The 15616-nt window shown below is 39.6% G+C and overlaps 1 protein-coding gene across 4 annotated transcripts; it reads left to right on the top strand.

The window, feature by feature from the left end:
- Nucleotides 1-1544: 1544 nt before the first annotated feature.
- SRSF10 (serine and arginine rich splicing factor 10) lies at nt 1545-10445 on the top strand. 4 transcript variants are annotated; one of them, XM_067533987.1, is made up of 6 exons: nt 1545-2041; nt 4326-4432; nt 6169-6270; nt 7604-7766; nt 8072-8122; nt 8278-10445. In XM_067533987.1, exons 1-6 carry the CDS (start codon nt 1977-1979, stop codon nt 8573-8575), a joined length of 786 nt encoding a protein of 261 aa, XP_067390088.1. In that variant the 5' UTR covers nt 1545-1976; the 3' UTR covers nt 8576-10445. The 4 variants fall into 4 exon arrangements, with proteins under 4 accessions (XP_067390088.1, XP_067390086.1, XP_067390087.1 ...); XM_067533985.1 differs by having other exon boundaries at nt 1545-2047; XM_067533986.1 differs by having other exon boundaries at nt 1553-2041; nt 8069-8122.
- The last annotated feature ends 5171 nt before the right edge of the window (nt 10446-15616 follow it).

The following is a 15616-nucleotide window of genomic DNA, read 5'->3' as shown; positions in this document are numbered from 1 at the left end:
CTCTAATAATTTTTGTTGCCCCCTGCAGTGCTGGACTCTCTCCAATTTGTCCACATCCTTCCTGTAGTGGGGGGCTCAAAACTGGACACAATATTCCAAATGTGGCATAATACTCCAAATACTCACCAATGCCAAATAGAGGGGAATAATCACTTCCCTCAATCTGCTGATAATGCTCCTACTCATGCAGCCCAATATGCCATTATCCTTCTTGGCAGTAAGGGCACACTGTTGACTCATATCCAGCTTTTTGTCCACTGTAATCCCAGGTCCTTTTCTGCAGAACTACTGCCTAGCCAGTCGGTTCCCAGTCTGTAGCAGTGCGTCACGTAAGTCAAAGGCCATTGATTTTACTCAGTGTTACTCAGACACAATAACCACCGAGGCGCTTTTCTTCTGTTTGACAAAATGCAATACAAGGTCTCCTCTTCCAGTGATCCGACTTCCTCTACTTTGTTGAATCTGCATAATACAACAAACTGTTCTGGACATGTGAGAGAGAACAACAGGATCTGAGCAGGAGCACCTGTTTGTAGCTGCCACAGTTTTACTCATGTTCTACCATTTAAAATGAGGCAACAGCAAAGTCTGGAAGGCCAAAGAAAGATAGTGTTGAATGCTGGAAGCATCTTGTTTCAGGCTTGTGGTGACTTCTCCTTCTGTTCCTCAGATTTGCTATACATTACATCAAATATGAGCTGAACCTCCACAGGTTTCTTTAACGAGTATTTCATTAACTCAACCATTACAGAGGCTGGTTTAATAGTTGGAGGCCTCTCATTTATGCACTATACTGTTCAAGTAATGATAGTACTAATGGTATAATTATCCCCATTTTACATATGGGTAAAACAATGCACAGCAAGGTTAAGTGACTTGATCAAGGTTGCTTAGTGAGTCAATAACAGAGGCAGGATGCAGGAAAAGTGCTCAGAGACTCTGAGTCTCAGCCACTTGCTCAGACAAGGCCATGCTCCTTCCTATAAAACAAACACCATGTGGCTTTGGTTACCAGCTATCCCCTCGAGTCTTGGAATCATGTTTGGCCTTGCAAAGCATCATGGCTGACACGTTACATGGTGTAACATTGTGACCTCCCATTGCCATGCAATATGGTGTTTCTAATGGTGCCCAGATGTAATGTTTTAACTGCGCCAGCTAAGATATTACATGTCAGCATTTTGGATGGTGCAGCCTGTGGATATTCGGATGCCATGCAGGCGCTCACGGTCGGCTTCATTTAGGATAGGGCTGTCCTAGTTGTGTGGTGGGACTGAGGGGTGCGGTGCTGACAGTAACAATGGGGAATGGGGGGGGAGGGCTCTCTGCTCTGTCACTCACAGCAGCAGCCAGCGCCATGGCTGATGCCGCCCCTCAGGCGACGGTTCCCCTCTTCACCTTCCTCGCCTGAGAGGGCCAGTCAGACAGGCGCGAGCAGCTCAGCTCCGTTTGGGCGGGAAACGGTTAAGATTGGGGGCAGCGCGCGCTCCACTCAGTTACAGAGTCGGCAAAGTTCTGCTCTACCAACCGCCAAAGAAAAAACCTCGCGCGCGTTGAACTGGCGCTTTGTTATAGCGCATGCGCTAAATAGGTGGCGGAATGGTACATGTGCGGAAAAGAGGCGGGAAGGATCCCAAGAGCTGGTGGCGGGGAGGGCGGGAGCTAGAGGGTTCGGCGCGTGCGCACAGCCGAAAGGCGAACTGGCGCACGCGCAAAGCGAGCGAGGGCGAGCGCAGGTTGGCGCCTGCTGAGCTCTCCCGCTCTCGTCCGCCCTCCCTCCCCTCCCAGTTCTGGCCTAGCTCTCAGTCTCGGAAGCGTTCGGTAGTCCGTTCGCAGTCTCGCGAGAGGGGGCGAGGCCGTTGATTGTGGCGCTCTCTCTCTCTCTCTCTCTCTCTCGGGGTCGCTTTCGCTCCTCTTTCCTCAGCCGCCTCTGGGCCTTGCTGCTCGTGCCCTCCCGCGGAGCCGCCGCCGCCGCCATGTCCCGCTATCTGCGCCCCCCCAACACCTCGCTTTTCGTGCGGAACGTGGCCGACGACACCAGGTGTGTGTAAGTGCGGGGGGGATCCAGGGAAGGGGACCGGGCGGCGTGGGGGGGCGCTGGGAGGGGCAGCGAGCGGAGTATGGCGCGAGAGCTTCGTAGGCTTTGGCGGGCTCACTAGGCCGCGCGCAGGCAGCTCCCCCTGGAAGGAGCGGGAGGTCCCATGAGGGAGGGGAAAGGCGGCCCAGGCCGTTTCCTTCTTCCCTATCCTCCTTATCGCTTCCATTCTTCGCACGCCTTCTGCTCTCTGCCTTGTTCGCTTCTCCTTCCAGCCGCTTTTTGCCCAGCGCGTCTATGAGTTCAGAAAACGTTCAGAGCAACAAACCCAGGGAGGGAGAATTGACGAGAAGCAGGATGGCCGTAGAGGCCCCGCCGATTAACGTTGGACACCCCTGCAGTTGCGCGTGCTCAGTAGAAAATCAAGGCAGGGTTTAGGGTTTGTGTGTGTGAGAGAGTAACGTGGGGGCCAAATGCTGTTCTCCAGGACACGTGTAGTTTCCCAACAACCACTGGGGTCAAATACTTGCCGCCCCCTCGAGGATAGAGTTGAGAAACAGCGATTGCCGTGAGGTGAAAAAGCACCAGACAGAGTGCGCGCCCTCTACTCCCCCCTGGGTATTTTTGTTGCTTCTTTGGCTAGGATGTTACTGCACTCGTTTTGTAAGGTGGTTTTCGGTGGGTTTTCAGTCACTAGAGAGAAGTTGTGTTTCACAGCTGTCTAAAGTAAAAATATCCAGGTTCCAAATACAAAAGACTGCTGTAACTTTCATTTCATCGTGCAGTGGAAGTGTTAAGGAATTGTATATCGTCTATTTTTCTCATTTGTACCCTGGGTATTTTTAGCAAACTGCTCACTTTATCACATTTTCCTTGTACCTTTTTAATTAATATCTCCTTCTGACCTTTATTAAAAACTTTGTAGTTTTTATTTAACTTGTTTCGAGTATGTAGTTTGTATTAAGTACATTTTATGTATTAAAGTCAGGATGATGTACTCATTTCACCATAAATCCCATTTAAATCAGGAAGAGTGTTGCTTTTGTGGAACACAGGATTAAGGCCTATGATTGTATTGTTTATTATTGGAAAAATAACCTATGCTAAAGGAGTCATGCAGTAAAGAATATTGAAATTGGAATGAAGCAGAACTTGCATTTTTCCCTATGATATTATAGTTCTGAATTGGAAACAGGTTATGTGTGTGTGAGCTTTTTTTTGTGTGGTCACCTATCATTCCTCAATGATTATGCTTGTGATTAATTTTAGAGGGGCATTTATTTAGTGACCAGAACAGTTGGGGAAGAAAACTTGCATACAAATTCTGAAGAAAATGGACCTGTTTGGTTCCTTTCTGTAACTTGCTGTGAAAACTCTGCCCATTGTACAGATATCATTAAGTTGAGATTTCTTATTGAATCTTTTGTTTGCCTCTGGCATTCTTACCACTGGTGTGTGTCATGCCTTCTTCTCCAGGCTATAAGGAAGAGAGATGAATAGTGGTAACTTTTCATAGTGCTTAAGATTGTTTTTGGATTGATTTTTCCTAGCCAGGGCCATTTTAAGCGTCAAAATAACATACAGATTTTATTGTATGAGAGAGTTCAGGTTATTGGTGAGAGTGATTCCAAATAGGGCCAAACCTGTTGAACATAATTATACTTCTTTGTTAGAGCACCTTCATGAAGCAATTAACTCTTAGTGGCTTGAATGGCTGCTTCTAGTATTGCTCTTTGATGTGTCTGAAAAATGCACCTTGTTAGGTAGAATGTAGTTTTGGATTGTAACACGTTTTTATGTTGCAAAAAATGTGGAGTTAGATGTCTTAGACAAGCTTTAAAAAAAAAAAAATTGAGCCCTGCTGTTTCTTCTCCCTTCCCATCCTCCTTCAGTAATTCAGTACTGTTTACTAAATACACCATCTACTTGTATTTTCTCCACTTACACTTTCCCAATATTGAAGTACACTGAATTTTCAGATTCCAAGGGCCAAGCATATAACTTTAATTATTTCAAGACACTAAGCACTTTGGGTGCTTTAGAGAATCCCTATACATTTGATATATGATTTAAATCAGGTTTTAAATTTATTCTGATTAATTTTACCACAAAGACTAATTACTCAGAATTTTTAAAGGGGTTTTTATACTTCATCATCTAGTTAGTTCTAAAAGTATGCTTTGGCCATATTATTTGATTAAAGATTTTTCAATAATTTTTTAAGTTTTCAGTGTGCAGCTTATATGTAAATAGTGAGAGAATATATAAAGATATATTTATGGTATTTCAGGTCTGAAGACTTGCGTCGTGAGTTTGGTCGTTATGGGCCTATAGTTGATGTGTACGTTCCACTTGATTTCTACACGCGTCGTCCAAGAGGATTTGCTTACGTTCAATATCCTTTCTTCAGATGGCTGATTAGTGAGGGGTGTTGAAGTTTGAAATTCAAGTTTGTGTAAGAGGTAACAAATCTAAATGAAAAAGCAGTTTACTTTTTGTGTTGTATCTAATAAATGTCTTATTATGACGTGTTCCATTTTTTCAGATTAACTCCTCACAAATTGCTCTTTACCTTTTTTGCAAAGTTTTAAACCAAATCCAGTAAAATAAGAGCTATTTTGTTGCATATCTGTCACTCAGGTTGATACTATATGATTTAAATGACAATTATCACTGACTCAGAAGTGTCTACCACATTTTTAATATAACTGATACTGAAAGTAAGTTTGTTCTTTGTGCTTAGCAAATTGTGGCTGGTATTCATTGTTAACTTAAAAACATGGAAACTGGAATCACTTGATCAAAAGCAGATTGTATAAAAAATGAGGTAAACTTCTTTCTTTAATATTGTCCCCTAATATACTGTCCTCTGTTGTTGCCTCAGAGAATGTAAAGCTGTACAGTAATGGCGACCCCAAAGAGAAAGCATGAAAGAACCTTTAGAGTAGAGTTCAACAATTAAGGCAAGTAGACAAGCCAAAGACCTCTTAAGGATCAGGCTTGAAGAGAAGGGAGAGTTTGGGAAAAGAAAAAGTAAAGAAAAGCTGGAAGAAGGACAAGCCATAATGGGAGACAAAGCTTCGCTTTATCTACAAAAGGGGGAAAAGGTTGTTTTTCAAAGTAAAAGATAAAGCCATCTGTCATTTTTGACCAAGCATCTCATGACAAGTCCTTCTGACAAGCACTTAAAGAGTTAAAGGTCAAGATGAAGTTGAATGGTGGCCAAGATTAAAGGAATCATACCTGATGTATCCTACAGAATAACATTTTTTTTCTGTTTCTCGTGTAAGGGGTAACTTGATAAATGATTCTGGTTTAGTCTGTTGACAAAACCTGTAATATTTCACTTGTGGGTGGTATTGAAACTGTAACTGTATTGAATGAAATGCATTCATTCTTGGTTTATTTGTCAAGACAAGTATATCTATTTGGGGCCCTGGAGATGAAGGACCAAGTTGGTATGCAGACCGATACAGATGATTCATTCTTTCAAGTCAGCTAGACAAAGGAAAATGTGTGAATTACAGTGATCAATCTTCTAGATTAAAGATATTGATAATTACATTATTGAACATCTAACCCATAGGTTAATGTTTCAGTACGTACTTTATTCTTTGATAGAATACAATGGTCTATATTTGAGTAACAGTTGCTGAAAGTCATAAACCATTTTAAAGGAGTGGGTGAAAAAGGGAATCCTCTTCCCAATTGTAAAGTTTCATGAATACAGTAATAAATGTAGAATTTTCATTTTGTATTGTTTACGTTGCTTAAGCATTTTAAGAGAGCATTTCCTACCTTTTTTTTTTGGTAAGGCAGATCTAGATAATCAGATCACTAATTACTAAATAACTTCTTTTAAAAGAAGCTAATTGTGATACATCAGTATATTTGGGGGAAAAGAAGGCTAGGAAGATAGTTGCATGGTGATTGTTCACTAAAGTATAAATACTCTTGGTTGTACCTATACTACAAGATTTGTAGTGTATTTTCTCCAAAAATTCTCCTACAACCTTACAGTTAATGGGAGATAGTTTTCAGTGTGCCCTGTAGTGTGGTGATAAATCCAGGAAAAATTGTCAATTGAAGTTGTAAACTACTCAAATTCCCAAGTACCTTAACACTTAGCACATTTGAAGATGTGCGTGATGCTGAAGATGCCCTCCATAATTTGGACCGGAAGTGGATTTGTGGCCGTCAGATAGAAATCCAGTTTGCGCAGGGCGATCGGAAAAGTAAGTGCCCTTGTGTAATATATCAGTATGCAGTTTTATCCTTGATGTTAGTCAGTCCTGGGAAGATATTACACAACCATTATTTCAACATTAATCAAAAGAACATTTTTCATATTAAATAAGATTTGGTTGTCTTTCTCTTTTATGTATCTAGAAAAGAGTCCTAAAATCTCTTGATAACTTAAAGTATATTGTTATGTTTGAATGCAGGCTTTTTTTACCACAAGGTGACTATTAGAATTGGTCAAGAAATTGTATACTGAACAGTTTTCATCATAAAATGCAGTTTCATGACAATATAAATTGTTTGCAGGAACATGTCAATTTCAACAAAACTTTCAACTCTTAATACACTATTATTTTAATATAATTTACTTTGTTTCGATATTTAAATGAAATGTTTTGATGGTTCCAAATACAGAATGATACTGATACAAATTATGTCTTGTGACCAGCTTTAATGATTAAAGAGAGACAAACTATTTCACACTTAATGTGGTGTAAATTGAAAGTAAGAAGTCTTATTCATTTTTTGTAACTCTAAAACAGGATTAGTCTGGTTGTATTAAGTATTATACTTCAGAAAATGGCTAATTTTTAAGAATACAGCACAAGAAACATTTCTAGCATGTTGGTATTATAAAACATGTACATGTACCTTCAGACGAAGACTGTTTCTGCCCCAAGGATCTTGCTGTATAAATTATAAGAGTAACAATCTACCTGTTATGTTCTCCTACAAAACCCTACACATGTAACTGTGAGGCAGGTGTAATACCTGCAGCTATTTTTGCTGATTTATTTAAAAAGGGACTAGATTTCCAGTTGACGGTCCCCTTAACTGAATTCAGAAATGTCACAACATAATGGGGCCATAAAGCTAAACTAACAGGTCCACTGAAGATTCTAAGATTTTTCTCCAATGGGATAGCACCAGGATAGCTAGCTCTTTGCTACCACCTGGTATATGTGGGGCAAAGTATTGGCTAAAGCACTGCTATACCAGGGAATGCTCTGTTGCCCAAATCATCCTTTGGGGCTGGCAACTGGACACAACCTAAAGCAGCCCCAAGGCTGTGCTAAAGAACAATAATGGGTCGTGAAGATGGTATATGACCACTCTTTACATCTCTCTGACGTATTCCTTTTGGTCTTCATCAACAATGCATTGGCTTGACTCAAGAATCAATTTAGTTGGGCTCAATTAGGAAAACATGGGTGCCACCACTAATGTGTAATTGAAATTGGAAGGGACAGGGAGAACTGAACTAGAAATTAGAAAATTACTTTTTAGTTTTTAACAAAAGTGTTAAATGTTGCTATTTTTCTACAGCTCCAAATCAAATGAAAGCCAAGGAAGGGAGAAACGTGTACAGTTCTTCTCGCTATGATGACTATGATAGATACAGGCGATCTAGAAGCCGGAGTTACGAAAGGAGGAGGTCTAGAAGTCGTTCTTTTGATTACAACTATAGAAGATCTTATAGTCCTAGAAAGTAAGTGTAGTGTTTAGCTTCAACTACACAACAGTCAGTTGGAGGAGAAAAAAACATACTGACTATTTAGTTGTTAACATTTTGAATACTTTTTTTGTATGCTCACTTTGTAATCACATGCGTGGGAGTTACTGTATCTTGCATGCTTCATCAAAACAGAAATACTGAATGAAATACAATTCTGTGCTTCATATTAAAGAATTAAAAGCAAATGCACATCTCAAAAAAACTAAACTTATTAATCATTTATATAAATACAAAGGTATTTGTCACCGTTTACTTTTTCTGATGTACCTTTTTAGCAGTAGACCTACTGGAAGACCTCGGCGTAGCAGGAGCCCTTCGGACAATGATAGGTAAATGTTTACACCATTTAAATTCAGAAATAGATTACTATAATCCTTAATTTTAGATTAAAAATTTACTCCTGCAAAAATGGTTTTTAAAAATGTACTAGATGTCTAAGAATAGCATTTTTATATTCAAATCTCTCTCCCCTTTATTCTGATAGGTTCAAACACCGCAATCGATCTTTTTCAAGATCTAAGTCCAATTCAAGATCACGATCCAAGTCACAGCCCAAGAAAGAAATGAAGGCTAAATCACGTTCTAGGTCTGCATCTCACACCAAATCTAGAGGCACCTCTAAAACAGATCCTAAAACACAGTATAAGTCCAGCTCAAGATATGAAAAGGAACCGAGAAAAAAAGAACCAGCTAGATCCAAATCTCAGTCAAGATCACATTCTAGATCTAGGTCAAAATCCAGATCAAGATCATGGACTAGTCCCAAGTCCAGTGGCCACTAACAGTGTAACCATCTTGTTTTTAGGCATGAATCATTCATTTACACACAGTTCAATTTACTTAAATTATCAGGAATATGATGTTGCAACAGTGCTAAAAAGAACTTTTTGTCAGTTTTCCCTGTAGTAGCCAATGGTTATAATTAAAATAACAGTGTTGAGAAGCCACTAAGAGAGTCCACTTTGTGAAATGTCTTGGGCAGCTATTGATTTGATTGTGGTGTGTCTGTGTATATTTTTGTAAAGATTTGCATTTTTGATGCTTAAATATTGGAGATAACTTGATTGACCATAATTTGCAACATTGTCCTATTAAAAATTTCACATCCACAGAGAAATTGGTACAAATTGGAGTGGAACAGTTAAACTAACAGTTTAACTTGTTCTTCAATATTAAAAGTTTGCAGTATGAATGGAAAACTGGGCAGCTGTAGTGCAACATTGCTGTGAAATAGACTGGCAACATTACATTTCCATTGTTTAAAGGGAGGCAATCTCTGTTTTTCTTGCCCACCTACAGCAAGTAAACACATGGTGTTGAAGTTTCTTGTTAACCCCACCATCTGGAGAGATGGTACTAACATTGCATATAGTATATGGGGAGAGTCACAGTCTTGAGGGTTCATGGGCAGTCATGCAGTGTCATGATTGTTGTCAGGACAGGGCTTCACTGCTTTTACCCAGCTGCTAATATTAGATGTTTTTAAAAAAAAACATGCACAGTTGAAAAATATTAAGGTCAAATTTAAGCAAATGACAGAGCAGCTACAATATTAGGTTAATGTGTGTACATTTTATGCAGTTTTTGTATCCTAAATTTTAGTGAGCAGTTAATCATAAATTGCTTAGTTTCCTGCTGTTAGATGCAAGTAGATTGTTTCAAGTTGTATGTGTACAGTATATAAGAACTAAACTTTTCTGCCAATTACTCTTGTGGTTAGTTGGTGTATTCATAGATATCAAACTGTAGCCATTTATTCATGAATAACTAAAGGTTTCCTTTTACACTTCAAAATTTATCTAGTCAAGCAAGCCTAAATTACGTCCCTTTCTCCCCAGACTGGATAGTGCTTTGGTTACAAGATTTCATTTTAAATTACTTAAGAACAAATGTTTCAAGTTGGGTGTGAATTAGAGCTGCATCTCTAGCTATTTTGTGTATCACAAATACAGTATCTTGAGTAAATTGATGTGAAACATAGTACAATACCAGTATGTAATCTCACAAGTATTTCTCTGGAAGGCAAGATTTTTGTTTAAGAAAATGGCTTCTGGCATTGAATTTAAATAGAAAAAACAAAAGTCAGCATCAAACACTTCGTGTCCCTTGCTGTCTGTATAGTAGTATATAGAAATGTTGGTGAAAATTTCCTTTTTAGAGAATTACTTTTAGGTTTTGGTTTTAGTAATTTCAGCGGGGCCTTTGAGGAAACAGACAGCTTTTAAATACTGGCTGTAGAATGTGTTTAAGGGGTTGATTCTAGAACCTTTATATACTTGGTAGTATTTCTAACTTTTTTTTTCTTTACTCTTTGCAGTTAATGTTCATGTTCTGCTATGCAATCATTTATATGCACGTTACGTACCTTTAATTTTGTAGACTTTCCTGGATGTATAGTTTAAAAACAACAAAGTCTATTTAAAACTAGCAGTAGCGTGCAGCTCTAGCAGAGGAAAGTTGTGGGATTAAACTTTGTATTTTCTTTCATATAGGGGCTTCTAAAAAGGTATTTTTATATGTTCTTTTTAACAAATATTGTGTACTACCTTTAAAACATCAATGTTTTGATCAAAATAACTAAAACCCAACTTATTTTCTGCTTGCTGTAAATTTAGCAAACATGCTGTAATAAAAAAATGAAGGAAATACTGATCCACTGGAGTTATTGTAGCTTTGGAATTTGATTATAGAGCAGTGTTAGGAACAAAGCTATGCATCTTCTGTGGAGTAAGATGCCCTATATGGTTTAATGGTAAAGTAAAAACGAATCCATTCATCATTTTGTCTGACTGGATAACCACTGTAATTTTTTTAAAGATGACTAACAGGTAAAATGAGAAGAATATCAAGTATATCTTTTGGCCTAATATGTAAATCCATTTTGCACTAACTTCCAGAATCAAGATTGTTCAACAAATATACAGATTTCCCCTTTTGTCATATTTGTGAGAATTTAGCAGCCAAATTTTGGGTTATTAACTGGCATTTAAAGATACATGCTGGAACAAAATTTCTAGGTAACCGCGAGCAGTCATTTACACTTACTATGTAATGCACTGTACCAAAAGTGTTGATTCTTTCTTTTCATCATCCTTTTGCTGAGATGGCTTTTGGCAATAACGGTGCATGCAGTTTGTTCTTAAATGATCATAACTTGTGCAAAAAGGGGAAATAATGTCCTGATTTTTACTATGGACTCCCAATCTTGAAAAACACTTAAGTGTAGAGGCTTAAATTAATTTTAAGTATGTAGATAAGATTGGGGGCTATAGTTACAATGAATTTCTTTATCAGATATTAACAGCAAAGAGAAATTGAATATCTGGAAAATCTTGAATGCTGCAGTGCTAAAAACAAAAACTGTGGTTCAGTGGCTATAGTGCAGTTTGCTCTGTAAATATAAAATTTTATTAAATCCCAAAAAGAAAGTCTTTATTTTGAAAAGACAGCTCAATTGAAGTCTAATGTAGCATGACTTTAATTTGACTTGTGCACATACGCAAGCCAGAAAAGTTGAACACAAACCCATAATGTTGTAAGAGTGCATGACTGAAGATGGTACCTTAGTTCTTGCTCCACTGTAGAAAATGTTTGAAAAGGCTGTTCTCTGGGGTGTTTCAGCCATGAAGGGAATTACCAGGATATGCCCAAGGAGGCAAGGAATGTTTGTGTATTTGTGCCAGGCAAGTCACAACACCTACAGATACCACTATCCCTCCCCAACACACACCTTATTCCTGCTCTAAGAGTGAATAAGCCCCTCTTGTGCAAGTTTTCTGCAGGCTGAACTGCAGGAACATGTACATACATAGTTTTGCAGCATGCACATCTTTTCTTTGGAGTGGCAAGGAGGGTGGGAATTATTCTTTTCTGTGGTAAAATAAAATTTGCCCCTAGTGTGGATTCTGTAGAAGTGAAATGGAATGTAAAAAAAGGGGAGAGGGAGCTGCAATTCATAACAATTGCAGCATAAGGATTTGTCTCAGCAGTAACAAAAGGCTTTACTGGAACTTCTGTTCTATGTGACTAGGATTAAAAAAGTCCATTCAACCAACTTAATTTTAATGAAAATCTTCAGACACTTGATAAAGTAGCAGGGTGTTCAGATTAGGACTGATGGTAAATACAGATGTCTTTGAAACAGACATAGATGTTTATCCAATGTGTGCTTTTTAAATACTTAAGCATCTATGTTTAAATATACATTATGAAAGCTTTAGAGTCTGAAAGTTTTACATTTTGACATTTCTGCTCTTGAAAAGAGCCTCTTACAATGTTTAAAATAAACTTTGTATTGTTATAGCATGAAACAGGTTTAAGTGGACAGTTGGATGCTATAACTGGAATTGCATTGTATTTCAGGACTGTTACATATTTCATTTTTGTCAGGAACACGGCACAAAATATTTAAATATGATTGAATATAAAATTCAACATTTAGGAATATAATTTCCCATTCTAATTTTTACAAGATAAATGCAAAAAAATATAGCAGTGCTGCTTTAAAATCTTCTAGACAGCTGCTCTAGTCATATTTGTCTGAAAACTCATTTGAGAACATGCCTGGTAAGGGAATACTAACCTGTTGTGCATTTGGGGAAAAGATGTTAATGTTTTATTCGTACACCTTACCATCTTGCCTTAAATTTTCTATGTTCCATCTGAATTGGAAATAAAATGTAAAGGATTTTGGCTATACCCTGTTAGAAATGATCAAACAGGTTGTCCTGGGGGTGGATTGGGGAGACAGAACCCTTTATTGCCTGCTCGTTCCACCTCGACACCCCGAGTGAGCAATAAGGGGGTTACTTTACAATTTTTTTATCCATAACAGTATGTAAATGTATACATTTTCAGCAACTCCCCATAGACCCTTATTTGGTTATATTGACACCTATAAAATGAATATAATTATACTTGCCTGTTTGTTTACAGGATTACCATACACAGGTCAGGCACATCACCTTAAAACCTATAAATTTTACACTAACATGCTTTGAAGTAAAGGTAGGCCAGGGGGAGAAGGAAGATAATGCTTTCTTTTCACCAAAAGGCCTTGTACAGGAATGGTGATAGACTCATCCCTGCACAGATGGCCAGGAAGGGAGGAGAAGGAGAGAGAACAGACTCTAACTAAAATTCACATCAATTAACAGAAACAAGGTTTGCCCTTGTCTTGACCCGGCTCCCTGTAATTTAGGCCTGACCACTTGTCCAGCTTTTAACTCTTTACTCTCCTACACTCCCCCATTCTCAAAGAAAGGCCCAGGCGCCCATCCTTCCTGCACATTGGCCGGTGGGGCACTGGTCCAGGAGGTCCTGGTTCTAAATGGCCCAATGCCTTGGTCATGCTATGGGAAGACGAGGGAGGTGGGTTACTGACTGGACAATATGCCTAAAATTACAGGTATGGCTTTTGAGGAGAGGCTAAGAGGGTGCAAAATTTTAAACATCCCATAAACAATTAAAAAAACCAACTAATATGATTAATATTCCTACAACATGAGTAATACGACTAAGGAGTGAATGAGAGTCTGTTAAGCATGTTTGAAGGACACAGGCTACATCAGTCCAAGCACAGTCAGCAGGCAATTTAGCGGCCAGTTGGAACGCATTGGTTCCTTAGAGGGCCTGGGCTTCCACAATCTGCGTTGCTCTATTTGGAGTTGTTTTAAAAGCTGTGTCAGGTAGTCCCAATTGATCCAGGAGGATTCTGGTACAGCCTTAATCCAGTTGATTGGAATTGTTGGGGGTCCTGTTATATTAAGCTGTTTTATGGCCAGTATGTGGATTTGATAGGTGGAGTTTCCTAATTGCAGGGAAAAGTTTCCTGGTCCAAACCCCACCCATTCCACACACCTTCCATCCTTTAGCCCCTGACCATTGAGCACAGCTGATCCCTCCCAGCAGATTTTATTTCTCTGTTCCACCTAGTGCTAAGGGGATACGATTCTACACATTGTAATTGTGGTAGTTCTTGTGACCATTCCTCCTAAGTATTACCTTGTCCTGCCCAAATTAGTCCCATTTGTGGATAGTATACCTCTGGCCCAACCAAAAACGGTGTGTTATTCCAACCCAACCTGCCCCACCGGCTCTCGGGACCATCCCCATTTGCACCCACCTCCGAAACCTATATTGAGGGTACACTGAGCTAGGGTACAGTCCCTAAGGGTTGTTTGCCAGGTGGCTCTGAAAGGCCAATAGCTTTTTAATTGCTTTGCTACATTGGTATCCTCTAGTCCAGAAAGCCATGCCCCCAAATGGGCATCCTGTAAGAGGTTTACAAAATGATGTTAGAGTTTGCTGGACCTGGTTACAAGCCTCTCACCGTAAAATAGTTTTGACACTTTTTACCAAATCTGTTAAGGCTTTTGGTGAGGTTTCCAGGGGTTAAAATAAGCGTTCCCAGCAGGTGGTCGATGGAGCTTAGTGCAGATCCCTGGACTATCCCCCTCCTCTCAGTTTAGCAGCCCCAGGGCATGTTCTAGGTATTGGACTCGAGCTGCTGAGTCAGATTCTTGTAGAGTTCCACCCTTCCCACAAATAGTTATGTCATTTTCGAAGATTAACCCGATGAGTTTGTAATTGCCCACAGCAGCATTTTTCTTCTACTTTGGTTTCTGAGTAACACCTTTGGTAAATTGGGAACAATTAGCAATCAGTGGGGAACAAGGTAATAGATATCTGCAATCCTGATGCATTAAGGACTATAGATTTTGGAGGGGGATAGGCCACCAGGGAGACAGTTTGGTAATTGATACTTTGGAAGGAGAGGGCCAATCATGGTGCATTTTCTTTCAATCTGGTAGTGGGTAGTATGACAGATCCAATTAAAGGGTGGTACCCTGCCCGAAGAGTTTAATGGAATCCAAAGGGGGGTGACACTCCTGTCAGATACCCAAGCACCCCAGACCATTGAATCATTTCTTTGTTTGGTTAAAGCAGGGGGAAACGTACATTCTCCAGCATAAATGAGGGCTCATACTGTTTGTGTCAAATGCTCTGAGTGAATATTTGCCCCCCCCCCGAACTGTCCATATTGCTCTTTTGCTTGGTAACATACAATGAGAAACGTTATGCATTTTTAAGGAGCCATTATTAAACCATTCAATGATTTGACTAGTTAGGCCACACCTGCTCCACAGATCGGTGTGGCACCATTTTTCAAGGATTTTTGGGTCTGGGAATGGTGGGTTGTGAGAGGAAGAGGGGAATGCAGCTTGGCAGGGGACATTGGCGGGTAACCCTGAGGCTGGGGTACTTTGCTGCTCCGGGAACCTGGGTTCAGGGTTGGGCCATTCAGCCCCCTGCCTCCCCAAATTTACAGCCCCAGGAATAAATCCCAGAGAATATCCCACACCACAGCATGTAGTTCCACAAGTTCCTTTCTGCCACCAGGGAATGGATCGCCTCTGGTACCAAGGCCACTTACTGTATTACTCCCAATTACTGTATGTTTTCCTCTCTCTCTCAATTTACAATTCCACTATCATTCCTGTCTCCTAGGCATTAAATCTAGTCTCCTCCATACCACCCATACAGGCATGCACTAAAAAGTCTCCCCTACTGTCACAATCTTCACAAAAATCTGCTTACTACATGGTGGCTCCCTGCTGAGTATTCATGTCCAAAATACTGTTGCTGAACTCTCTCCTACCTCAATTGAGCACCTTTAAAAAGCCTTACAGACTCACCTCTTATTTTAGATAGAATCCCTCCGATGCTGAAATTCAATCTTAGTGTAAAATGGGTAACGTAAGTCTGGAACAATAAGTGTTTCAGTTTACTTAATTCTTTTAATAAACAAACAACCAGACATG

The sequence above is a fragment of the Emydura macquarii genome, unplaced genomic scaffold (genome assembly GCF_026122565.2).
Source record: "Emydura macquarii macquarii isolate MOO-44397 ecotype Brisbane River unplaced genomic scaffold, CSIRO-AGI_Emac_v2 contig_3348, whole genome shotgun sequence".
NCBI classification, from domain to species: domain Eukaryota; kingdom Metazoa; phylum Chordata; order Testudines; family Chelidae; genus Emydura; species Emydura macquarii.
The sequence above is the reverse complement of the archived record's forward strand: the minus strand, read 5'-3'. Positions and strand labels throughout refer to the sequence as shown.